The sequence below is a fragment of the Ictalurus furcatus genome, chromosome 3 (assembly GCF_023375685.1).
Source record: "Ictalurus furcatus strain D&B chromosome 3, Billie_1.0, whole genome shotgun sequence".
NCBI classification, from domain to species: Eukaryota; Metazoa; Chordata; class Actinopteri; order Siluriformes; family Ictaluridae; genus Ictalurus; species Ictalurus furcatus.
Window position 1 is genome coordinate 3,372,219 of NC_071257.1, and position 26,740 is coordinate 3,398,958.

Consider the following 26,740-nt stretch of genomic DNA (forward strand, 5'->3'; position numbering starts at 1 on the left):
AAGAGAACAAATACATCATTTTATATAACGCATTTTATAGACATTCATATATAGACACAGATACACTAACATTTTCACTGTCACACAAATAGGCCTGTATAAATAGGCCTCTTACACACACACACACACACACACACACACACACGTATATATATATATATATATATATATATATATATATATATATATATATATAATATAACTATCCACATACTATCCCAATACACTTTTATTGTCTGGATTTTGATTCAGGCCCAGCTGAAGCTCTCTCTCTCACACTCTCTCTCTCTCTCTCTCTCACTCTCACACTCTCTCTCTCTTGCACGCACACATATATACACACACACTACTATATAAAATACATATTAAAAAAACTATATAAACCCAAAAATATTTACTTAATATCTTAAAGCTAAGTGAACTTCTTGAGTTTTCTTTGGCAGTTACAATAGTTTGGTCATAACGAGCATAGACAAGTAAAAAAAAACAAAACAACAACAAAACCCATTAACGAGCTGGTGATCTCTGACACACTGACACGTCATGTCCTACACAAAAAGCACCCGACAGACGGACAGGGGAGATGTAGCCGTTTCCGTGCCAGCGTTGAGAAGAAAAGACGAGACAAGAACAAGAATTCAAGCGTGTGTGCTCCCTCAGTGGTTCTGCTTCTCAACGGGCGGAGCAACACCACCTCCTGAAAAAAGACCCCCGTTCCCCTCGGTTGTAGAACATTCCAGTCTGTCTGCGAAAAAGGACCCCCCCCCCCCACCCCCACCCCCCGCCCCATCCCCACCCTACGCAACACAAAGTGAGATGAGCTCCTCCTGGCCCCTGGCTGTTGATACAGGTGGAAAGTGTGTGTGTGCGTGTGTGCGTGTGTGCGTGTGTGTGTGTGGAAGAAGAAGATGGGGGTTTGTTCTCTCCTTGTCCTCCTGGTCATAGAGAAAGCAGGCAGGACGGACTGCGTCGGAGAAAGAAAAGTGCAGGGCGTTTCAGGGGCGCTGAGAACATGAACGCGTCTCTCCATCCTACAACGGCTGGAAGTCGGGGGACTCCGGGATGGGCTCTGCAAAACGACACACACACACACACATTAGTGTACGCACATATGTGTTTCTGTGGAACTTTATTTCTCAGTAAACACACACACGAAGGCTACACAGTAACGACCAAAAGTGAAATCGTTCGCCGTTCGTCCTAAAGACCTTCCTGTGTCGGGACACCTAAAGCCACAGCTTTATTTCCTGACCGACGAACGCCGACACTGGAGACTCCTTCCAAAATACGTCACGCAAACCTCTCTTTCCAGAAAACGCCGCCCTATCGTCCGTCCGAACGCGCCGTCGCTATGGAAACGTCAACGTCCTCGAACGAGCGCATTCAAATAACCCTGCGATTTGAGTTTGAACTGCTACACGCTGAGCAACGCACTCTGCCCCGCTGGTGCGTAAACCCGATCTTACAAAAGTTGGCTGAATAGTGGAGCAACAGAAGAAAAACCGTGAAACACTTTCCCAGAAACGGGGATTGCAGGAACGGAGCCGAAAAAGCAGAAGCGGGCAGTTGTGTAACCGCGTGTAGTTGTGAAAACGAACACCGAGTAAAAGGTCGGAGGCACGGTGGGGGGAAAATCCTAACTTTCAAATTTCAACTGCTTCTCCGTGATGGTTCGGTACGCTGCGCTGATCGCGGGGTTGGTTCCTGGTGGCGTTCTTGCACGTTGCGTTTCTGTACGTTGAATTTGATTGTAATTCCCGTTTGCTTTAAACGGAGTTATTCTTCAATGAGAACGTCCTTCTAGACGCCAGTTCGGCTCGCTTGGCTATCGTTGTGCTTTATCAGCATTTATTTGCGTTTCTCTTCCATGTTTCTATAAGTCAAGCCATGTTCAAAATAGGAACCAAAATAGGAACTAAAAGTTGGCAGTAGAGAACTGATGGCTGGTCTGATGGTTGAGAAGCCCAATTATTTGGAATTGTCTCTTGACAAATTTCTAACTAATTAGAATGTGTGTGTCTGTTGTGTTTTTTTTTTTAGGTTTTTTTTATATAATCGCCTTCAGAATTGCAGCTCGTGTGTGTTATGAGTCATACGCTCATGAAATAAATGTGTAGTCGATTACGGGGGGCACTGTGTCGCGCGCTGAGGGGAACGTTTCCAGAAAATGCCACTGGCATCACCCAAACAAACACGAGGGAATTCTTCTTTGCACTGAAATAAAGGCGAGATGTATTGTTCTCTTCAGAGTGGCTAAAGGTGCTCGGAGCAGACGGGGTCTGTTTTTCTTTCTCCTCATGATGACGTAGTGTATAAAGCGACTGCGCTGCCCGGCAGTTAACTTTGAAGAGGACCTTTTGATGAATACGGGTAATCTAGAGAATGAGGAAGAGGGTATGTGGCATGTATATAAGTGCCCCAGATTTACAAGTGACGCAGAGTCCGATCAGTGGCCTGGGACCTGAACTCACACGCAAGCTTGTGGTCACTAACACAGAACCTGTGTGTGTGTGTGTGTGTGTGTGTGTGTGTGTGCGCGCACATACATGTGTTTGTGCATTTGTGAGCCTCTGTTAATAATGTGTGTACATGTGTTTGCACGTGAATGTGCATGTGTACGGATCTCCTCCCTGTTTCCAGATGTTTCTCGCCTTGTAGTGATACACTCCAGACTATAAACAGGATCCAGGCTGCAGGAACTCATCATATTTTCACAAAGAAATACTTGCAGCTGTGAGTGTGTGTGAGTGTGTGTTGTAAAAGGTTACTGCCGACTAAGTTCAGTGGAAATGTTGTAGACGTGATGCTGTGTGTTGTGTAGATCAGTAAAACTTGTTGTACTGTGCAGACTGGACTTTGTGCATGCATGCATGCGTGTGTGTGAGCGAGCGAGTGAGTGTGTATGAGAGTGTGTGAGTGTCTGCGTGAGAGTGTAAAAGGTTACTTCTGACTAATTTCAGTGGAAATGTTGTACACATGATGCTGTGTGTTGTGTAGACCAGTAAAACCTGTTGTTCTGTGCAGACTGGACTTTGCGTGTGTGTGCACGCGCGTTAGTGTCGTAAGAACGTATTTCACTGTTCAAATACTATTTGAATTTTCATCATGTTTGCATATTCAAAGTCATTCACATGTCCAAGTTGGAACGCGTACGATCCCGTGTTCTTCTCGTTACTTCATCATTTACCAGTTTGCGAGGTCGGTTTTTTTTTTTTTTTTTTTTTTTTTAATAAAGTCGTAAAAGTATTATTATTATATCTAAGTAGTTCATTTCACTTATTTGGAGTCAGTCCTTTCCTCTCGGTGAGCCATGTAAAGCGCTCTAATGGGAAAACACTGCGTCACTTGTGTTCGAATCCAGTCAGGGCAGTGTCTGATTTCCCAGACCGTCACACACGCGTATAGAATAAGAAGCCGTTTGGGATTTGTTTGAGCTTATGTATTTACGTTGCACACAGAGGAATGTGAAGTTTGTGTTTGTGGTCTCTGAACTCTGCGCAGGAATGAATACAAATAAACACTGCGCAAAGAGGAGATGTGAAATAAACATGTATGTTTTGTCTGTAAACTGAAGGAGGTGGAGAATTGTTTATCGTGTGCCGAGAGGGGTCTTACCGTGCGCGGGGAAAAACACTTCTCCGTGCGGGTTTGGGCTGAAGGGGGTGCCGGGGTCGGACAGAAGGTGACGTCCCGTTTCGGACGACTGGCGCGTCAGGATCTGAGCCACGGTGCGAGATGGGGGCGCCGGAGAGCCGCCCATGTATACAGGGTTCTCGTGGCCTTGAGCCTCGCTGGAAAGAGAACATCATCATAACACTTAAAGGACAATTCTATTTAACCAAAGAAACACGTGATCAGCACAATTGTGTTCCGGTATCGCAGATGTAGCCAGGACGTTTGATCTCTGACGTGTCTTTAATTTGACTCTGGGGCTAGTGATGAAGCTGACATGGAAGGAAAGCTTAAATCGTCCGAAATCATCAGGAACGCTTCCGCTGGATTGGTTGGTTCGGTAACACCATCTTTGCCGTCAAACTTCAAAACATGCAGAGGATAAAAACTTTTGCAACATCTTTTTGGCTATGTTTAGATAACGATCCCAAATCGTCACTGCACTGGAGTAGGGACAAATGTAGCGCTGGATCCGCTCCAGATCCGCACAGTGGTGCTGGACGGTTTTTATTTATTTATTTATTTATTTTAATTAATTGCCAAAACGTATCAAGGTACGGTCACCGACGCCATAGAGTTAGTTGCAGGAAAAGAGGAAGCGGTATCTCTGGGGTTTGGGCCTTTTGGATTACTCAAATCCCACTACCACGAACCTGCTCACCTTAAGTCACCTTGGATAAAGGCGTCCGTCTTAAACGTAAACTTGAACACGTGACCTCCCTGCCAGTCAGTGGTGAAAGTAGCTTATCCCAAATCTAGATTTGCGACTCCTGGTGCTATTTCACAAGTACCATGATCACCTGGCCCAAACACGCTTTCTCTCACATACTGTGCTGATTCAGAAACCACATAAGCATGTCTGAGATTAGGTAACAACTCGGTGTGGTTTGAGGTAGATGTGTGATGATTTACACACACAGTTTGCGTAGAGTAGTACCATAGTTCAGACTATAAGCTCCCCTTAATTCCTAGATACGTTGGTGTCTTGGCTCAGGTACGGAATTTGGCAGTGCGCTGAGGGGGATGGGAGGGGGATGGGCGGGGATCTAAATCCACACACCAAGCATCTCTGTTTATATTCGTGGATAAATGCAAACTGTGCAGATTTCGTTTTTAGTCAAACTGTTGTTTTACAGCAGCTGAGTCAGTGACTGTGTGCGAACTCACCTGTCCATGCGAACTAGCTCGTGTGCACCTGTGGGGAAACAGGAAGTGGAAACCGGTCATTGTGTGACAGTAAGCAGCATGCAGCTGACTATGATTTCCTCTAGAGTTGTGCAGGATGTGGGGCTGAACATGCGCTCAAAGCTTTCAAGTCACTCATAGTAAGGGCTGATTGATTCTGCGAGTCCTCTCGTTATTACAAATTAAACTGTAAGAGATGTTCTGTATGCATTAAAAAAATTAAACCAAAAAAACAAAAATTTAAAAAAAATAAAAAAAATAAAAAAAAGCACATACACGGTCATGTCACCAGGCATTGACTCGGTTAGTATGGCTTGCTAGGAGTACTATATTACATGACATAGCTACTGCATTCAGCCAATAATAAACAGTTTTGACTTGCTACTCAAGAATATTTGTACCCCATTGTGTGTGTGTGTGTGTGTGTGTGTGTGTGTGTACTCACGTCGGCTGCTCTGAGTTCTTTGTCTTTGGCGGTACACCAGGATCAGTAAGACGGGCAGACACAAAATACCCATAATGCATGCAGCTGTAGCCAGACCTGCAGCCACTGTACCTAGAGGATGACGGAGAATAATAAAATGAACAGAATGATCGAGCGATATGTGTGAACTTGTGCTTTCAAAATAGGAAGCTGGACAGATAATGATAAGGAGTCTTTATCGGTCAAATATCAGTGAAATTCTTTTCTTTGCATACTCCAGCATGTTAGGAAGTTGGTGTCAGAGCGCAGGGTCAGCCTTGATATGGCGCCCCCTGGAGCAGAGAGGGTTAAGGGCCTTGCTCAAGGGCCCAACAGTGGCAGCTTGGCAGTGCTGGGGCTTGAATCCCCGACCATCCGATCAGTAACCCAGAGCCTTAACCGCCAAGCCACCACTGCCTCAGTTGATCATGTAACATCATAGAGACAGTATAAGCAAGACTTAATTGTCTCGAATATCAACTTTTTCCTCAGTTAAGTGTCAAATTATTAAAACAAACAAACAAAAAAAGACGGTGTACAGTACTGTATTATTAAAGTGCCGCTGCAGCATCAGTTAGCATCAATCACTAACCATATGGCATGTTCTTGGTTGCTTTCAATGTACCTTGTGGAGGTGACGGCGACAGCTTTGTGCACTTCAGACTGTCGTTGCGACCTGGGGAATGACGACATGGTGGTGAATGTTAATTTAAACCGGCCACGAACATCAATCCAGTAGCGATGAAACGGTCTGGCTCGAACACAAAATATTACGAGTCTGTATTTAAAGCATAATTACAGTATATAACTAAACGTTATACCGCAGTACTATTTAGATCACTCATGTTGTGTAACAGCACCTCTGACGGTAGCGCTGGAGGTCATTCAAGTCACCATAAATGGATTATAAAAAAAAAGTTTTGCATGCTCTTGTTGCTAAGTTACCGTGGCGTAAGAGGAATAAAACACTTTGGAGCATGCTGTTATAGGAACATAATCGACTAACTGTAACTCATGTGTTGCATGACAGCCCTACATTGCTCTTTGTTTAGCAGCGTATGGTGTTTCGTTTCTAAAGACACGCTGACACGTGTATGTGTTAATAGTTGGTATTGCAGCAGTAAGGTGTGCGTGTGTGTGTGTTGGACAGGACGTTTAATTATATACTGCAAATAAGCTGTAAATAACATGTTCCTAAACACTAGGTTGTAATAACGGGTTATAACGGTTGGCAGTGAACTGAGACGGTTTCTTACGTGCCGTGACGGTGAGCATCATGTGGCTGTGCGCCTCCTGCAACGGCTTGTGCTTGCCTTCCGGCAGGAAGTCCAGTACCATGCAGCAGTAGCGTCCCTGGTTGGCCCGTGTCACGCCCAGCAGCGTGACGGCGAAGGACGTCTTATGGGACTCGAACTTCACAAAATCCGTTTTTTGCAGGTGACTGTGACACCGCTGGTCCATGTGTGAATTGAAGAACCATAACTTGGCTATTCGGTCCTCCGTATGCTCCATAGCGCCAGACTGTTCACACACCATCGTGATGTTGGCACCTTCCGGACATATGTAGGAGACGTAGGGCACCGAGACACTGAGCGAGTGGGGGTGGTATTCAGTGTTCACTGGAGATGGAAAGACAAAAGACAATCAATGATTGCTACTTCCAACTTGAAGAAGTGTTTCTTCTCAGTCATTTACAAAACCTGAATAACTGTTTCCCTCTGTTTAAACAAACTCTTTATATACTCTGTTTATACGGGATTGGATTGGGTTTTCAAAATCAATTGGGATGTTAGAGCATCGTTAATCTTTTTAGTTCTAGTAATTTTAGTCACATGACCGCAATCTTACCCCACACTACTTAAATTAACGCTATGCTTACACCTCAATTTAACCCTAGCCTTAATTTCAGTCACTAAAACGAAAAATTTGGCTGTGTTAGTGTTTTTGTTTTTTAATGTATTTTTTATAAATACGCAGTTTTCCTCATGGAGACCAGCCAAATGTCAGAAAACTTACAATTTCAAGTTTACCTTGACACTGAAGAATAAATGCTCAGTAAACATCTGTCCTCTTCAATTCCCTGTATAAGATGTTACCGGTGTAATAGTAACAATAACCTTTGTGTCTATTTGTTGGGTTTGTTTTACAACACATTCCACACTCGCATTTCGATATGACAATAAATAATTATAAAAAAAAAATCCCCAGAAGAGTCAAAAGGACAGAACATTAAGTAATGCCGTGAATTAAAGTACAGGAGGTTAAATGACTTTCTGTTGTTGCTTGAGCACAGGTTCGTGCATCCAGAAATGTTCAGACATGAGTGTTTGCGGTCGTTTCCTGAGCGGTGTAGGTGTGCATGACTGAAGCATAGTGAAAGCGCACACAGCCTACATCCATCAGTCAGCTAGAGCGCGTTTACTAGACTGTGATTCATTCCACCTGTGCCCGTGTGTGTGTGAAGATGCTGAGCTGGCATTTCAATCAAAATGTCACCATTATTGACTTGACTCAGCCGAGAGAAACGTGATTTCCCCTGGCCTGTTATTTCATGGGTTTTTTTTTTTTGTTTTATTTCTTTTTTTTTTAAATAAAACCAAAATGCCTTACCTCTAGGCAAATTTCAGAATGCTTACTTGCTCATAAAACTAGAGAAAGAGCTAGAAAATGCCGGTTTAGTGGCATAGGAAAAGTAATAGCGCAGGCCTTTCTATTTTATGTTTACGTCCTATAGTTGTTCACGTCCCATGTTTTACTAGTATATCAATATATATTTTATAATACTTTCTGTCTGTATTATTACTTTTACTCCAATGTACGCTTTTTTTTTTCTTTTTTTTTTTTTTACGGCTCCATACTTAATTGGTCATTCATGTTATATATGCAAATTCTTTAAAGCATTGTAAAGATATTATTGTTGTGGTGGTTATCAGTGCTACTAGTTCAAGCATAGTAGAACTGTACTAGTCAAGTCAGCGAAACTCTCCTCCTCTTCTTTTTCCATCGATTTGTTCCTCCCTCCATCTCTCTGTGACATTTGTTCCACTTGTTTTTTGGGGGGGGGGGGGGTTTTGCTGGTGTTGTGACTTTTTTTGAGCTCTTTTTGAATCTCCATGGTTCCTCCTCTAAGTTTCAAAACTTTTTGTAAGCAAAACACAGTTACTGCCGTACGTGTCCCCACACACACACACACACACACCCCGCTACGACAGAAATTGCCAACTATGTCAAAAGTGTCAGTTTCAGTATCGAGGTTAAATTCATATTTGCCGAAGTCTTGTATAACAAGCTGACACTCCACGCGTAGCCGATGTCTTCTGGACGTTCTAACGTCATAAAAAATAATCCGTCATGAAGAAAAACTATTTCTTCTTGTAAACTTGTAGCGTTTATCCGACGGTGAACAGGCGAATAAGGTGAAGTGGAGTTACCACACAGCTGTTGATTATTTTCCTAGAACAGCACGTCCCCAAACGTTTTATGCTTCTTACGTCACGCGTATTTTTTTTTTTCCTCTTTCTTGAATTCCGCTAACAAGGCTACTGCCCCCTGCCATGTTCACAGTTATCTCGGATAAGCACTAAGACGCCGTTTGGTTTTGTACAGCATCAAATTTGTATTGTGTGAACTTTGTGCCACGTCATCGTCTGTATGAAATGATGAGGCTTCTCGCTATGCTGGTGGGGATAGTGAGGGGTTTCTATTTACAGTAAAAAAAAAAAAAAGGTGTGTGTCAGTTTTGCTTAAACTATGAAGCTCCCTACGCATCACCATTCACCATGCATGTTCGGTAAATAGTGTCTTATATAATGTCTCTGTTTTTGTATAACTGGCTTATGAGTCATGAATTCAACCACACCCAAAAGTCCAGTGGCTTTAAAATTACACATCTGGTGTGTGCCTGCTGTTTCAGCGTGTGCTACATTACACTCGGAGTATTTCTAGGTTAAAAATAAGCGGTGTGGAAAATCCAGCCGTCCCGACGCGCGACGATTTGGCATTCACTAATGACTCATTTAACATTTGTGATCCCGTCCCCAAGCAGTCACGGTTTCAGTAAGTGCAGCCGCGTTATTATTGTGGTGTTGTCATAGCGGTGGTGTGTGTGCAGAAGATCACGATGAACACTGATAAATTTGTGTAACATCTGTATATGATCTAAACCGCAGAGGAATACCAGTGGAAGGGGGAGAGAGAGCGAGAGAGGGAGAAAGCACTGTGCGGTGCAGTCTACAGGAGGAACTTTCCGGATGTTTGGAAATGATAGAGATGTTGTGCTGGTGTTTGGAAGGGCAGAGACTTCCTTCCTGCTCTGGTGTTGGCTTTCAGAGCGTTCCTAATAAAATTACCCTACCCCAAAGATTACAACAATGCCCCGTTTCCACGGAAACCCACTTTGATGCCAAAGCAACTCGATCCTCAACTAAAATGGCGCATTTGCTTGCTAGCTTTGATCATCTTGAAGTGCTTCTTTAAATCCATTTGTGCTACTTCTTCTTCATAATAATAATAATAATTTAACCAATCCCATAATTCCGGTATCGACAAACGGGGCGGATTAAACTACCACTCTGAGCGAGGAGAACATTTACAAACTGCCTCGTCGCTAGCCGAAATCAAAACGGCGCTCGTTCCAAGGTTAAGATTAACGGACGATCCCGGTCGTGTAGCGAATCCGCAAGCTGTGCTGGTTCCTTTCCGGATAAAATGTTGTCCGAGGACCTTCAGAGGACGTGCTCGCCGAAATAGTGCGCCTCATCTTGCGTTGAACGTCGCCCCCGTTCACAAATCGTACATTCAACGATAATTTAAAGGTGAAAATGTTTATGTTAATGTCAGAAAACATATACAGTGTTGTAGAAATGTCTTAAAGTATTGTGGTGACATTTTTGTCATATCGCCCACTCCTACCTTGGCGCTGCATCCTCCTCGAGTGTTATTTTTCGGCCGGTGGACATCAAACAGATACCGAACCTGATCTACCGTGAGCTGATTGTTCATAAACAGGCACAGATTGCAAATGTCATATTTGTAATATGTATAAATGAACAGCCCAGTTAGTGTTTTGTTACATCTGCTTCGCCTAAGAGAGGCCTGAATTTGGTCCCGTTTGCAGATATAGACTGTACGGGTTTAGAACTTTTTAGCATATATACAGGCTTTGAGTCTGTTTTGACCCTAGGCAGTTGGTTGTCAGGGTGTGTGCTTGTGTGTCTGGCCATCAGGAAGAGCAATAGGAAAAGCACGCTGTGTAATTGCAAGTAGCCGCGAGCCCCGTGCCTGTTCCTGTCTCTCACAGGGACAATAGAGTCAAATCTGATTCGGTTCCAATCCATTATTCTCATTTTTCCTGATCTTCCCAGTCTGTGGCCATTATTCTCCCTGCTGGAGGCCCATTTCCACTCGCAGAAGAGCTTCCACATATTGCTTTAACGCAGCATTATTCTGACCGCTGGAAAGACGCTTCCACCGTGACCTCAGGCCTGTTCTGTGCAAATATGATGCGTTTCTCCCACAGCTTGACCGGGGAGACCGCATCGCTGATTTACACCCGTGTGACTGATGCAAAGGCTGTCTGCAAACAAGCTTCGATTGCTTGACGTGTTAAACCACGTTTCAGGAAGACTCGCTCACGCCGGCCTCGGAGTCAGACACAACATAAAGCGATATGATGCGGAAATGCAATTTACGCTGAGCGCATTACGGTACAGTGATGGATACTCTTGGGGATCCTTGATGTGTTTAAAGATTATTTGTGCCCTTTTTTTTTGCTACAGGGAAATACAGGGAAAATTGCTACAGGGGATAAACCTGCGCTGTGGTCGCTAATAGATGAGACCAACATTTGCTTTATCGGTGATCTGTGACAACCGGCAGCCAATCGGAGAAAACCTCGGAAGCCAAAACCAGTTTTCATTAGGTATGCATGGCGTGTAAATAGAGTGAAGTCTGATCTAGCAGTGTTCTTAGAAATGACCTAACCACTTGCCCTACATTCCGGAAACCATTCATTTTCGATGTACGTACCCAACACGTCACCGCAATTTCAGTGACAGCAAGTGAGAAAGCAACATTTAAAGTGAGATTTCAGCGTCTGTACGAACGAGGTGACAAAAAGAAATAACAACAAAACAACATTTGGCTTGAATGATGCCTTCGTTTGCACATGTGGTCCCATGTTTCTTCAGTGCCCATTTTCTGTTTGATGCATGAAATTCATTTGATCCTGTCACATATAACTTCGTATTGAAGACACGTTACTAAATAAAGAAAGAAAGAAAGAAAGCTTGGAAGGAAGTTGCCGAGATCTCTATTGCCTCTAGTGAGTGTACATAGCTACTACACTTAGCTTGATTTGCTAATCTACCAACAAAGCTAGGACGAATCTTAGCACAGACGTGTAAATCAAGCGACCGATTTTCATACCAGTTAATTGAATTATTTGATTTGTTTTTAAATCGTTGTAAGTGTTGAGATGGTATACTGCTACAATTCATCTTGACATTGATATAATGTCGTCATATTGCCCAGCCCTAATAGCCTATATGTAAAATCTATTGACAATAAAAACCAAGGTACACTACAGACATTTATTTATATATATATATATATATAGGTGTTATTAGTGCAGCAGTGGTTCGCCCCTGCCACTCATGGTGCACGTGTGTTGTTGAAACTAATGATGTCATCATCGGCTAAAACACAAGAAAGGTAATTTCTTCCTGAATAAGTGCGGACCCGTGTACGAGTTCCGGCGCAACCGAACTCGGACCAGCTCCTACAGGTAGTCTCGGGTTCGGTACCGCGGGTCGCTTCCCGGTCAACGTGACGGCTTTCACGTGACCAATTTTTCAATGCAAACCGTACTGTGTTTCGGACTAAACTGGCAGTTTGAAAGCCCCTGTAGTTGAGCTTTGAACTTTTGGTGATACCTGGCAACCCTGCCAGTATGCTTGTTAATTTAAAACCTAATGAAATATACACTAAGCAGGTGCATGTCCTCCAATCTATATTAAGGACTTGGACAAATCAATATGGTCTATTCAGAGGAACGGTGGAAAGTCAGCAAAACCCAGCTGGATGTGGAGGAGATACCCAGCTGCGTTTCCCAGCTCCATATCCGCACTTACTCGCAGTCAATCCCATGCTGCTCATTAACTCCAACAAGCAAGCACGCACCGATCGCATTTATCTCTGGTCAAAATCTCCTCAAGGACACAATGCTTCCGTCCTTCACACATTCCCGTATTTGTGTGTGAACATCTGGCTGAAAAAAAACCCAGAGACTATGTGTTTTGACTTCTCTGTTGACGTCAAGCAGGAGTACTATATGGAAGTAACGAGCACACGCTCTTTTGGTTTGAGAGGATAGAAGTGGCAACAGTGGATAAGCGAACGAATCGGTTCTCTAGAACAACTCCTGTGATGAATCGAGTGAATCATTCACAAACAGGAATGAATTCATTGCTTTGGTAAACTTTTTTTTATTCAAGTTTTTTTTTTTTTCCTCAATATGTCATGTAGAGCGTTTCCATCTCTAACAACAGTTTAAACGCATACTTACTTATAGACTGTTTTGAAAAAAATGTTTTAATCTGTTTTTATAGCCACCGTTAATCTCAGATTAATAGACCCATTTTATTATACTGTGTTGGTTATATTGTATGGTCAAACGCTCACGCATATCAGTTTTGTCGAAATGCCATGACAATGTGGAATAGTCAACGTCAAAGATAATATGCTTACCCTTTATATCAGATTACATTTTAATATTATTTAATGTTATTAAACACTCTAAACTGGGTTTCTGAAACAATGTTTTCTCATGTTTCTGCTAAGCCGTTCTCTATGTCCATACAATACTAAATTGTTAAATCTGCAGCCTGCACAATATCCTGTTTCCGGGTGTTTTTCTGGGTGTTTTTTCTCTTAGTGGTGAATCATATGATTCGAATATAAGCCGGTGTCGAATCATTTAAAAGGGTTTGCTGAAAAGATTCGAATCATCCGCCAGATGTGCAGGGGCGGAACATGAACGGTTAAGAGATAATAATCCAGTAAAGGGGGGTGGCATTTTCCCTGTCAGTTTATTTATTTATTTATTTGACCTAAACAACCACGTTATAGGCAAAATAAGGAATTAAAGTCAAATTTGACACATTCAGGGAAAATGGGAAAATAGCAGAGCTGCAGTTTCATCACAGAGAAAATAAACAAATTGGAAGGGGGGGGGGGGGGGGGGTGTTTGCTTACACAAAGGTTATACAAACTAGCTTATGTCTGTTCTGCAATAACACCTCAATGTGGCAACTCTCAGTTCAAGGACTGTTTGTGTCATAGACTTTTCCAACATGACAAACGATTAAAGCAAATGTGTCTCGTTTGAGTGACAATAATAATTACACCTAATGGGCTCTAATGTGACGCCTCAAGCGGATTCTGAGTGCCAGTTGATGAAAGGTTCATCAGCACTCTGTGTTGACTCTAGGCTGTGTGTTAAATGAACAGCTGCGGTGTTCGAGTAAAGTCAGTGTGAGGCGATATTTAAACTGATGCTCAAACTCATAACACAACACCCAGACGCAGCAGTAAAGATGCGTGCGTATTTGTCTTAAACCTGTTGCTCCTGCTGAAAAGAGAGGCTTTTATTCACAGCCTGCAGCTGGGAAAAGTTTATAGTCTCTGTGTGTGTGTGTGTGTGTGTGTGTCTCTCTCTCTCTCTCTCTCTCTCTCTCACACGCGCTCCAGACTCGCCTCTTTCCAAACACTTACCTTCAACAGCCATGACGAGATGAAAGCAAAGCCACACAGCCGAAAACAACATCTCTGCCGTCGATCCACGTTTCCTTCAACTTCTTAAATGACACTACTCCTCCTGCTCTTGGGTGTAAGCAATAACCCGGAACTGTCGGGTTTCTGACACATAAACTTTTTTGCGCTTTTTCTGGCACAGCGCGTCCCGAGGAGCGCGGAATATGCGCAGAGCTGTTGACTGTACACACTGGTCTCGTGTGCTCCTCTTTTCTCTCTCTCTCTCCCCTCCTCTCACACAGTCATACACACTCATGTATCCGCCCCGTAACCATGGCCCATCCCCTGTCTGCCTGCCTGTTTGTAATAAGTACATTTACATAGATGGAAATGCTGTTAGGTACATATGTACCTAATGTAGTCACTTTATAGTTGGGTTTTTTTTAAAAAAAATCTTTAGAGCCTTAAGCCTTTCTACCCCCTCAAAACATTTAGTATCTTATTAAAGGGATAGTTCACCCAAAAATGAAGATTCTGTCATTAGTTACTCACCCTGGTGTCGTTTCAAACCCATAAGACTTTCGTTCGTCTTCGGAACACAAATGAAGACAATTTTTAATGAAATCTGGGAGATTTTCTGTCCTTCTATTTTCTTTAGTCCAGTAACCAAACCTTTCAAGCTCCAAAAAAGTTCATAAAGGCATCGTAGAAGTAATCCATGTGACTCCAGTGGTTTAATCCCAGTTTTATGAAGCGATACCGAATGCTAGGTGTGCGCACAAAACCTAAAGTCAAGTCTTTATTCACAAAATATCTTCCCTTCCGCGTAGATATCAGACACGCGTGTTTTTTTTCCACTCTCGCGTCAACAGAACACTTGTGCGTCGTGGTTCTCCCAGGGATTACTTTTACGATGCCTTCATGAACTTTTTGGAGCTTGAACCACATGAGGGCTTTTTCCTCATATTTATTTATTTAGTAATAATGATTCAGTATTTATACTACTCATACTACTACCACCACTACTGCTACCACTACTACTACCACCTTTACTACTACCACCACTATCACCACTATTGCTACCTCTACTACTACTAACACCACCACTACTCATACTACTACCACCACTACTGCTACCACTACTACTAACACCTTTACTACTACCACCACTATCACCACTATTGCTACCTCTACTACTACTACTACTACTACTAACACCACCACTACTCCTACTACTATCACCACTACTGCTACTTCTACTACTACTAACACCACCACTACTCATACTACTACCACCACTACTGCTACCACTACTACTACCACCACTATCACCACTATTGCTACCTCTACTACTACTACTACTACTACTACTACTAACACCACCACTACTCCTACTACTATCACCACTACTGCTACTTCTACTACTACTAACACCACCACTACTCCTACTACTATCACCACTACTACCACCACTACTGCTACCTCTACTACTACTACTAACACCACCACTACTGCTACCTCTACTACTACTACTACTAACACCGCCACTACTCCTACTACTATCACCACTACTACCACCACTACTGCTACCTCTACTACTACTACTAACACCACCACTACTACTACTCCTAACACTACTACTACTACTAACACCACCACTACTCCTACTATCACCACTACTACCACCACTACTGCTACCTCTACTACTACTAACACCACCACTACTGCTACCTCTACTACTACTACTACTAACACCACCACTACTCCTACTACTATCACCACTACTGCTACTTCTACTACTACTAACACCACCACTACTCCTACTACTATCACCACTACTGCTACTTCTACTACTAACACCACCACTACTCCTACTACTATCACCACTACTACCACCACTACTGCTACCTCTACTACTACTACTAACACCACCACTACTGCTACCTCAACTACTAACACCACCACTACTCCTACTACTATCACCACTACTACCACCACTACTGCTACCTCTACTACTACTAACACCACCACTACTGCTACCTCTACTACTACTACTAACACCACCACTACTGCTACCTCTACTACTACTACTAACACCGCCACTACTCCTACTACTATCACCACTACTACCACCACTACTGCTACCTCTACTACTACTACTAACACCACCACTACTACTACTCCTAACACTACTACTACTACTAACACCACCACTACTCCTACTATCACCACTACTACCACCACTACTGCTATCTCTACTACTACTAACACCACCACTACTGCTACCTCTACTACTACTACTACTACTAACACCACCACTACTCCTACTACTATCACCACTACTACCACCACTACTGCTACCTCTACTACTACTACTACTAACACCACCACTACTCCTACTACTATCACCACTACTACCACCACTACTGCTATCTCTACTACTACTAACACCACCACTACTGCTACCTCTACTACTACTACTACTAACACCACCACTACTCCTACTACTATCACCACTACTACCACCACTACTGCTACCTCTACTACTACTAACACCACCACTACTGCTACCTCTACTACTACTACTAACACCACCACTACTCCTACTACTATCACCACTACTACCACCACTACTGCTACCTCTACTACTACTAACACCACCACTACTGCTACCTCAACTACTAACACCACCACTACTCCTACTACTATCACCACTACTACCACCACTACTGCTACCTCTACTACTACTAACACCACCACTACTGCTACCTCAACTACTAACACCACCACTACTCCTACTACTATCACCACTACTACCACCACTACTGCTATCTCTACTACTACTAACACCACCACTACTACTACTATCACCACTACTGCTACTTCTACTAACACCACCACTACTCCTACTACTATCACCACTACTGCTACTTCTACTACTGCTAACACCACCACTACTCCTACTACTATCACCACTACTGCTACTTCTACTACTACTAACACCACCACTACTCCTACTACTATCACCACTACTACCACCACTACTGCTACCTCTACTACTACTACTAACACCACCACTACTGCTACCTCTACTACTACTACTAACACCGCCACTACTCCTACTACTATCACCACTACTACCACCACTACTGCTACCTCTACTACTACTACTAACACCACCACTACTACTACTACTACTCCTAACACTACTACTACTACTAACACCACCACTACTCCTACTATCACCACTACTACCACCACTACTGCTACCTCTACTACTACTAACACCACCACTACTGCTACCTCTACTACTACTACTACTAACACCACCACTACTCCTACTACTATCACCACTACTACCACCACTACTGCTACCTCTACTACTACTAACACCACCACTACTGCTACCTCAACTACTAACACCACCACTACTCCTACTACTATCACCACTACTACCACCACTACTGCTACCTCTACTACTACTAACACCACCACTACTACTACTAACACCACTACTGCTACCTCTACTTCTACTATCACCACTACTGCTACCTCTACTACTACTAACCTCACCACCACTACTCCTACTAACCCTACTACTACTACTAACAGCACTACTATCACCACTACCACCACTACTTCTGCTACTATCACCACGACTACCACCACTACTGTTACCTCTACTACTACTAACACCACTACTGCTACCTCTACTTCTACTATCACCACTACTGCTACCTCTACTACTACTAACCTCACCACCACTACTACTACTAACCCTACTACTACTACTAACAGCACTACTATCACCACTACCACCACTACTTCTGCTACTATCACCACGACTACCACCACTACTGTTACCTCTACTTCTACTACTACCACCACTACTGCTACCACCACTAGTACTACTACCACTACTATTACCACTACCAATACAACCATTACCACTATTACTACTACTACTACTACTACTACCACTATTACTACTACCACTACTAATACTAATAAAAATAATAATAATAAGGGACCCCACTGTAATGACTGTGGTTCTCAACATTGAAAATGATTTAAAGGTAACGTCCTGCACACTTAATAAATAGCTAAGTAAATAAAAATAAATGACATTCATGACATTTTGCAAATGCATACAGTATTTACATCTACTGTAAAAGTTAGGGTTTAAATTTGATGCTGTAAGTGTTAATTCAACACGGGGGTTTTTTGATTCGTATTCATTTAGAGAACTCGTACCATTGAAATTGAACTTTAACATGTTTGATGAATCACTAGACTTAACAAATTTGACTTCTCTCCACCCACCTGGCATTTTTTTTGTTCAGCAGGGACTCCTGTAAATCGATGACTGAGAATGAGATGATGTCACATGGTTGTGGGGGTGTGTGTGTGTGGGTGGGTGTGTTTAACAGATTTCACTTTATCCAGCGCTGAGCTGAAGTGTAACAGTTGTTAAAGATCAGCATGTCAAACAGGCCAAACAGGCACGAACGAGAAACGCACATCATTTTCCGCATGTGCTAATTTTATTCAAATGTTCTAGTTTCGCCACTGGTTTCACATCAACATTAACCAAACCAAACCACACCACCAACCTTTTTCCCTAAATCCCAAGTAAGTGGAAGTTACGTGAATGCACGTAATCAGCAGCGGGAAAGCCAGCAGTAGACAGACGTAGGCAGGAAATACAGACGTAGACAGGCATGCATTCCTATGAAAGAAGGCTTGAGCATTTAAATGAGTGAGAGACAAAGTGAGAGAGAACAGGTTTCACTGCTAGTAATAAAGTGAGCGCTACACATGACTAGACATTTACATATCAAATACACCAATTGTACAAAACCTGTTTGGTCTAAACTATAAAGCTACTCGCATAAACCCATAAAGTATCATCATAATGTGACTGGCCACCACAAGTCACCCGTACCATGAGTTATAAATAAAATGAATAAAGATTCAGAGTAAGCATGGCTTAAAGATAGTCCCAAGACCAATACCACCAACCGCGAATGCATCATTATCATCATTGTATTTTTAAATGATGTGCTTTAAATGTCATGTATTGGATATTTATACCACAGTGCTGTTGAATTCTCCATTCTGATTGGACAGAAGGTGGTGTTGATGAATTTTCTATACCAGCAGCTCTGACTGTCTGGTTGTTCCGACTACAGGATAAATCACAGGTTTATATCAATATGCTCGTTCTAATAAGTTATTGTTTCTATAGTAACAACTCATTCACAGGGATTTGCATGGCTGGCACTAATAATAAAAAATGGATTGTTGTGTGTGGTTTTTTTGTTTTTTTTTATGAATCCAGTTATTTAATAAAGACAAGACACGTGCTAATTGATATGATGAATCTTTCTATAAGGAGATGTTTATTTAGCATTTATGGAAGGAGTCTCCAGTGTGAGCGCTTTGGAAGAAACGGGAGCTTGTGTGTTTTCGGTTTCTCGGGAGCACCTGCTTTGTTTTGTCTTCGAGAAACAAAAAAGAGAAGCTGGTGAAGGAACGTCAGTTTATAGCTGCAGTAGCATAAGTGATAACAGGAACTGACTCGTTTGTTGAAATTGCACAACAATACTTGCGACTATAAAAAGTAAAATGATGCATCATCAATCTTCAGTGCGTTTTTTGTCATACACCCACACTCACAGAGATATATATGGGTTGTTTTTTTTCCGATACAAACTTTGCTATAGATTCTTTTTTTATTTTATGACTTCTACATTATCGAGTCAGTGCAAAAACATTTTAGATTCCCAAACATTAGTTTTCCAGCACAAAATGAAATGTTGCAGAAAACTGTTTGTGTGTCAGTAAAGAAAGCAGCGTATTGTGTAAGAGAGACTTATCAGATGAAAACATCATGACGGCGGCTGGGTTTCGCTGCAGAAATAAGAGGCGAGTGCAACAGTCAGAGTCTCCAGAACAACCGTGGCTGGTTCTGCAAAATGCTTAATAAAACTTGCAGCTCATTTCCTTATAAAACTGCACACGTTGTACCCGAGACTACTATTTTTATTTTTAAGCAAAGGGTCGTCACAACAAATATTGACTTGTTTTCATTTGTTAATTTTTACTGCTCTTCATAGTATTTTTTATTTTTTTTTAAATGTAGAAACATTTAATTTCATTATTTTCGTAGGCATCTTTGCTCCAACATGTGCCTAAAACTTTTGCACAGTACTGTGTGTGTGTGTGTGTGTGTGTGTACATAGTGTTATTCATTTTAGTTAATGTACCGTGCTCAGTGACTGAGAAGTGGAAAAAAAAAAAATCCGAGAATGTGCAGGACCCGCACGCAAATTTACCTTCAGTTTGATTTCATTTTCCATTTTTCACACAATTTTACCAAATGTGTACATACTATACAAACAGGAAGGACAAAGTGTACAGACGCCTCAGTGCATGCACTCTGTTACCTCGTTCACCTCTGCTAAGAAAACCATGTCAAGGACCTTGACACGAGCATGACGATGACAGTTGAAAAATGCGAATAAGTGCGAGTTGGGAAATGCGCTTCCTTTGTTTGGACTTCACCTCATGTTCTGTTTGTTTTTTTTGTAGGTCACAGATTAGATAAGTACAGAAAAGATTCCTGAAAATAATGTTTAGGTTGTTTAATAACGTTTGGATTAAAGAAGCACAATAGCTGTGTGGTTTCAGGACTTGAAGAGCCTTTTTTATTTTGCTTTTGAGTGCTGCTACTCGCTCTTCTTGCAGTAAAGCGTCATGCGGTATCTCTGTGAGACATCCTGTCAGACTTTGTCTAGACTTGAACTACACTTTATCTTGTTCTGTTCAATCCAGTTATTTTCCATATCAATATGGTTACAATCAGCATATCGTCACAGCGCAAAGATTAATAGCGTATTGTAGATTGAGTATTGTGTAGAGTACGATTTTGGGCACATTTGTGGTAACCTTTCAGTAAAAGTGGTCAAATATGACACACATTACACAGCGCTGATGAATTCTTTATTCCCATTGGTCAGCAGATGTTGGGTAGTTCTTATATTTGATTTCTTGACCAAACAGCTTTTCCTACACCAGCATATCGGTCATGTTTCCCTGCAGACCTCCACTACGGTGTGGGTTTATATAATCGATGAGAACGACAACGCCCCAGCTTTTGCTGCAAAGGAGTACGTGACTATCCTCACCGAGGGTCCAGACACGGTAGGGGCCACCATTGCTACGGTTACAGCCTCTGACCCTGACGAAGGACTGAATGGGACTCTGCGCTATGCCATCGCACTCGGCAATGTGGCTCAAACATTCAGCATCAGTCCCACCACGGTAAATCATATGGCTCTTGAGAACGGTTTGTATTGCATGTACATCAAGATGAAATGCTAAGCTCCGTGTGTGTGTTTATGCCCAAAGGGCCGGATCACGGTGCTGAGAGAGGTGGATTATGAGATCAGTAGTGGACGCTACACGCTGATCATCACTGCTACCGATCAATGTCCAATACCGCAGCTCAGACTGACATCTAGTGCCACTGTGAGTGATGATTAGAAGCGCACATGTTTCACACTGAATAGAGGCACTTTAGGTGTGATGATTTACCTGTGATAAGAAATATGAATGAATGTATTCATGTTTATTTCATTAATGTTATGCTGTAGTAGTTTTTTCAGCGCTTTCACTGCCACAACAGTCATAGAATGTCATTTAGATTTTGTCCTGTTTCAGAGTTGGACAAATCACTAGCCAGGGCTCCCGGGAGAACCAAATACAGTGCCCTCCACTAATATTGGCACAATTGGGAAATATGAGCAAAGAAGGCTGTGAAAAATTGTCTTTACTGTTTAAGCTTTTGATCTTTTTTCAAAAAAATTCATGAAAATACTCTGCTCTCATGGATCTCAAACAGATGCAAACAAAATACAGGTTTTGATTTTTATATATATATAATATATATATGAGAGAGTGCGCGCGCGCTCGGTTAAATATAGGTGTGCAACCATTATTGGTACCCCTATGAATCCATATGAGAAAAATATATATTTTACGTATATGCTCATTGATATTTAAATTTTTTTAGTACGCCTGGGTGACTAGGAACAGGAAATTGTTCAACCATGACTTCCTGTTTTACAGGGGTATAAATATGAGGTAACACGTTGGCCAAATTCCATTAGTCGTTCATAACAACGGGTAAAGACCAAGGAATATAGCTGTGATGTGCGGCAAAAGGTTGTTGAGCTTCACAAAATGAGACGTGGCTATAAGAGAATAGTACAAGCATTGAAAATGGCCATTTCCACCATCAGGGCAATAATTAAGAAGTTCCAGTCTACTGGAAATGTTGTTATGAATCGACCTGGAATTGGACGTGTGTCTATATCGTCTCGACGCACTGTGAAGAGGACGGTTCGAGTGGCCAAAAAATCTCCAAGGATCACAGCTGGAGAATTGCAGTAGTTAGTTGTGTCTTGGGGTCCATCCTTCGTCCATCCCAGTCCCCTGACTTGAACCCCCTAGAAAACCTGTGGGGTGAACTGAAGAGGAGAGTCCACCAGCGTGGACCTCGAAATTTGAGGGATCTGGAGAGATTCTGTATGGAGGAACGGTCTCAGATCCCTCGCCATGTATTCTCCAACCTCATCAGGCGTTATAGGAGAAGACTCAGAGCTGTTATCTTGGCAAAGGGAGCTAGCACAAAGTACTGGCTAAAAGGGTGGCGATAATTGTTGCACACCTATATTTAACAAAGAGAGATATATATATATATATATATTTAATAAACCTGTGTTTGCAATTGTTTGATATCCATGAGAGCAGAGTATTTTTGTGATCTTTTTTTTTTAATCAAAACGTTAAACAATAAAGAGAATTTTTCACAGCCTTCTTTGCTCATATTTACCAAGGGTGCCAATATTCCCTGAGCTATTAGTTGGTTGGTTTTTTTTTTGTTTCGCTTTATAGCGGTCACTGATGGGGAACTGAATAATAAAATACCTTATAGCTTTGTATCATTGTAGGTCACAAAAAAGGGAAATGGAAAATAAAATACAGAAGCATTATTAGGTATCAAGGTACCATTTTATGGTATCTTTTTGGTTTTTGTAGTCACTTGGTCAAATTGGTAATCATTTATCTGGCAGGTCCATGAATACTTGATCGTGTATACGTCTTTTAGTATTATGACTCCATACTTAATCCGCTTTATTCTTTATACACTGTAAATCTGAATGTCTCCTGCTGAGAGAGTGGCGACTTGTACTTGATGTCTTTCTGTCCAAACGTTTTGTAAAAGTCAGCAAAGGAACAGTATGAATCACTCATGGTAATAGTTGGAAATGTTCATTAGTTCGTTCCTCTGTGTTTTAGGTGCTGGTGAATGTGATCGACGTGAACGATGTGACCCCACAGTTCCCAAGGCCCTTCGAGGGCCCGTTTGAGATTACAGAGGGCCAGCCGGGGCCTCGAGTCTGCACGCTAAGGGCCACTGATGAAGACTCGGGTCTTAATGGAAAAGTGGAATACAGCATCACAGCCGGAGACCCCAACAGTGAGAGCAGTGTGTGTGTGTGTGTGTGTGTGAGATAGATATATAGATATATATAATATTTGTGTGTGTGTATAGATATAATGAGTCTTTTATTGGTCTCATGTACATTAGAGCACAGTGGGAAAAAAAATTTTCTTCGCATATCCCAGCATGTCAGGAAGTTGGGGTCAGAGTGCAGGGTCAGCCATGATACAGCGCCCCTGGAGCAGAGAGGGCTAAGGGCCTTGCTAAGGGCCCAACAGTGGCAGCTTGGCGGTGCTGGGGCTTCAACCCCCGACCTTCCGATCAGTAACCCAGAGCCTTAACCGTCAAGCCACCACATATGAGAGAGAGAAGTTCCTGTCATAAAGAACTTCTGTCCACTATATCAGTATACGCCATCTGTATAATCATTACATATGACATGAGACCATGGGAAAGTGAATAAATGGTATATTTATGCATATTCTGGTTTCGTTTGTTGGTCTAATGGCGATCGTTAATTAATCCGCAGAAAAACCACAGTATTCAGCTATAGGCTAAGCATTCAGAAAGTTCAGACTACTTGGATCATAATCTGAAATCTAGTTGACATTGTGTAATTCAATGGCCCTCTGTGGAGTTTATTCCCACTCCTGTGAGTGTAAGTGTGAGACAGATGACCAAAAAAAAAATACTACTTCAAATGCTTTCAGTGGTAGTTGGCCTAAAATGAGTAGAGATTTGGGAGTGTGAAATGTGTCACTTGGCTGCTATTCAATATATACAGAGAGCTTTTTATGTGTAAACGTGAGCATATTTATGTGGCAGCCTGGAAAACCCCTTCATGTGGTGAAATCACGGGGGAAAAAGTTCTGGAACCTACAGGCTTGGCTGAACTTAGACATGCTTCACTTTTGCACATATCTCAACCATAAAAAGTAAAAGTTCTAGAATTTTAAAATCTGACCCCCCCCCCCCCCCAAAAAAAAAAAAACGAAAAGGGGGGGAAACTGCATTGAAAGATTTGTTTCCAATTTCCGCTGAAAGTCACAAACATACCATCTGAAAGCAGCTGTTTATTTATTTATTTATTTATTTATTCTGGTTCAATCTGGTTTAATTGCTACTAAATAGCGCAAGTGTATTTAGCTTATAATGTTGCAGGTAAGACGTATTGAAGCAGACTGTTGTTTTGTTGTTGTTGTTTTTTTTTTTAATACCATTGCATTTGTTAAACTGGCTCCTTATAGTTTTGATGAAATAACACATCTTTTGTCTTGTTAAAATTGATGTAGCGAGATAGGTTATAGGCAGAAAACCGCAGTTACGATCAAAACTCGAACACGTCAAATGGGTTTCTCAGACTGCCGTACGTTTTATAACGAACGTGAGAGCATTTTACGTTAACGTGGTTGAGAACAATAGTGACTTGCGGAACATGTAAATGGAAGAGCATGTTGGGTGAAGGTGAGAATTTTATCTGAACGCACGAATGTTTGATGTATATTCATGAGAATCTGATCTGTTAATGCGAATGTGTTGATGCGTATTTCTTGTGAATGTGAGAGTGAAAGTGAGAGCGGTAGTAATAGTAATGTGTTACTGAGAGAATTGAATGTGCGTTGAGAGACTGTTTGCATTTGAGGGCATTTTAAGGTTCTTCTCTTAGTGTTTCTCTGTGTTGTGTGTGCTAGATGAGTTTATAGTCTCGCCTGTGGAGGGGGAGCTGAGAGTCAGAAGAGACGTCGAACTGGACAGAGAGACTACGGCGTATTATAACATCACGGTTACTGCTAAAGACCTGGGAACACCTCCACGTAGCAGCACGGTATATACGCTCACATGCCCACACAGTCATGTGATATTCCCCTAATATTTTCCCCCTAATAAGGTTTTGTTTGCGTGTGTAGGTGATGGTGGGGGTTGTGGTATTGGATATTAATGATAACGACCCCATATTGATGAACTTGCCCCTGAACACCAGTGTGAGTGAGGGCGCACCTGTCCAGACCTCCATCGCCCGGGTGCGAGCACAGGACGCCGACGGTGGTCGCAATGCTCTCCTGACATACAACATCACGGCGGGCAATCCAGACGGCGCTTTCTACATCAACGAAACCGTGAGAGAGTGGCAGGGACGGTGGGAGGGAGTGAGGGTGGCTTGTACTTGGGAAGAGGAGTTCATATAAGAGCTGCGGTTTCATTTGTTTTGAATGGGACGTAATATGGTGAGTCCATTTCTCTCTCTCTCTCGTTCTCTCAGTCAGGTGTGGTTCAGGTGAACAGACCCTTGGATAGAGAGAGAATTGCAGAATATTCACTGACCATCACAGTGAAGGACAATCCAGAGAACCCACGTATTGCTCGAAGGGTAAGTACTGCGCAGCTTATTATTTTGTAGTCACATTCATTTGTATATTTCATATTTACGCAGTGTATTATTTTGTCCTTTATATTTAGCCTGATTTTTCTATTTCTAAGGCGACCCAGAGTCCACATGAATTTAACAATGTTGTAAGCCTCCGATATACATAAGGGTACATGGGGTATAACAATGGTGTTGTAAACCCTCCGTAGTGCACCGTATGCCCAATCATACTCCGTGGGAATGATGATGATCTTAAATTTGGTCAAATAAATGGTGTTAAAATTGAATGAAGTGTAACAGTAAGAGTAAAACCATCACTATAATGGCATAGTACCTACTCATTTCATCTCGCGTTCCAGTCATGAGTGCGATCGTGTTGCATATCTGCAGGTCGTCACCTCCTTTAATTTCTGTTTCTGCAGGACTCGGAAATTCTGGTGGTCACCATTTTGGATGTTAACGACAACCGGCCGATCTTCACGTCATCGAGCTACAGAGGAGAGATCAGCGAGAATTCCCCTACAGGTTGTCCTATCTTTTCTTCATGACCAGAAATAAACTGGGTTCTGTTCGAGTCTGGTTCCTAACAAAGATTCTTCCTCATGTCATCTCAGAGGAGTTTTACTCAGCCAGCTTTGGTTTGGTCATTATGGACGTCAAGCAGGATTTTTATAGAGCTGCAATGTCTGTTGGTTATATACAAATAAAACTTCATTCTGCTGTCTGAGGCCAGTTTGAAATAATGCTGTGGCTTTCATCATGGATGTGCTGCCAGAAGCAAACAAACCTCTGT

General features: G+C 42.2%; 2 protein-coding genes across 3 annotated transcripts in view; one reads left to right on the forward strand and one right to left on the reverse strand.

Moving 5' to 3' along the window:
- cdh23 (cadherin-related 23) overlaps positions 1 to 26,740 on the forward strand; it is a 232,171-nt gene that overhangs the window by 182,918 nt on the left and 22,513 nt on the right. The window contains exons 38-44 of the mRNA XM_053620401.1: positions 21,176 to 21,397; positions 21,485 to 21,604; positions 23,438 to 23,618; positions 25,274 to 25,407; positions 25,490 to 25,699; positions 25,843 to 25,950; positions 26,370 to 26,472. Coding sequence (XP_053476376.1) covers positions 21,176 to 21,397; positions 21,485 to 21,604; positions 23,438 to 23,618; positions 25,274 to 25,407; positions 25,490 to 25,699; positions 25,843 to 25,950; positions 26,370 to 26,472 — 1,078 coding nt within the window. The remainder of the gene's footprint in view (positions 1 to 21,175; positions 21,398 to 21,484; positions 21,605 to 23,437; positions 23,619 to 25,273; positions 25,408 to 25,489; positions 25,700 to 25,842; positions 25,951 to 26,369; positions 26,473 to 26,740) is intronic.
- On the reverse strand, positions 793 to 14,366 carry vsir (V-set immunoregulatory receptor). Of its 2 annotated transcripts, none has more exons than XM_053620405.1 (7): positions 14,093 to 14,366; positions 6,577 to 6,939; positions 5,946 to 5,996; positions 5,303 to 5,413; positions 4,840 to 4,867; positions 3,616 to 3,791; positions 793 to 1,069 (listed from the first exon to the last, which is right to left on the reverse strand). In XM_053620405.1, the coding sequence occupies exons 1-7, from the start codon at positions 14,142 to 14,144 to the stop codon at positions 1,032 to 1,034; spliced, it is 819 nt and encodes a 272-aa protein (XP_053476380.1). In that variant the 5' UTR covers positions 14,145 to 14,366; the 3' UTR covers positions 793 to 1,031. The 2 variants fall into 2 exon arrangements, with proteins under 2 accessions (XP_053476380.1, XP_053476379.1); XM_053620404.1 differs by having other exon boundaries at positions 5,913 to 5,996.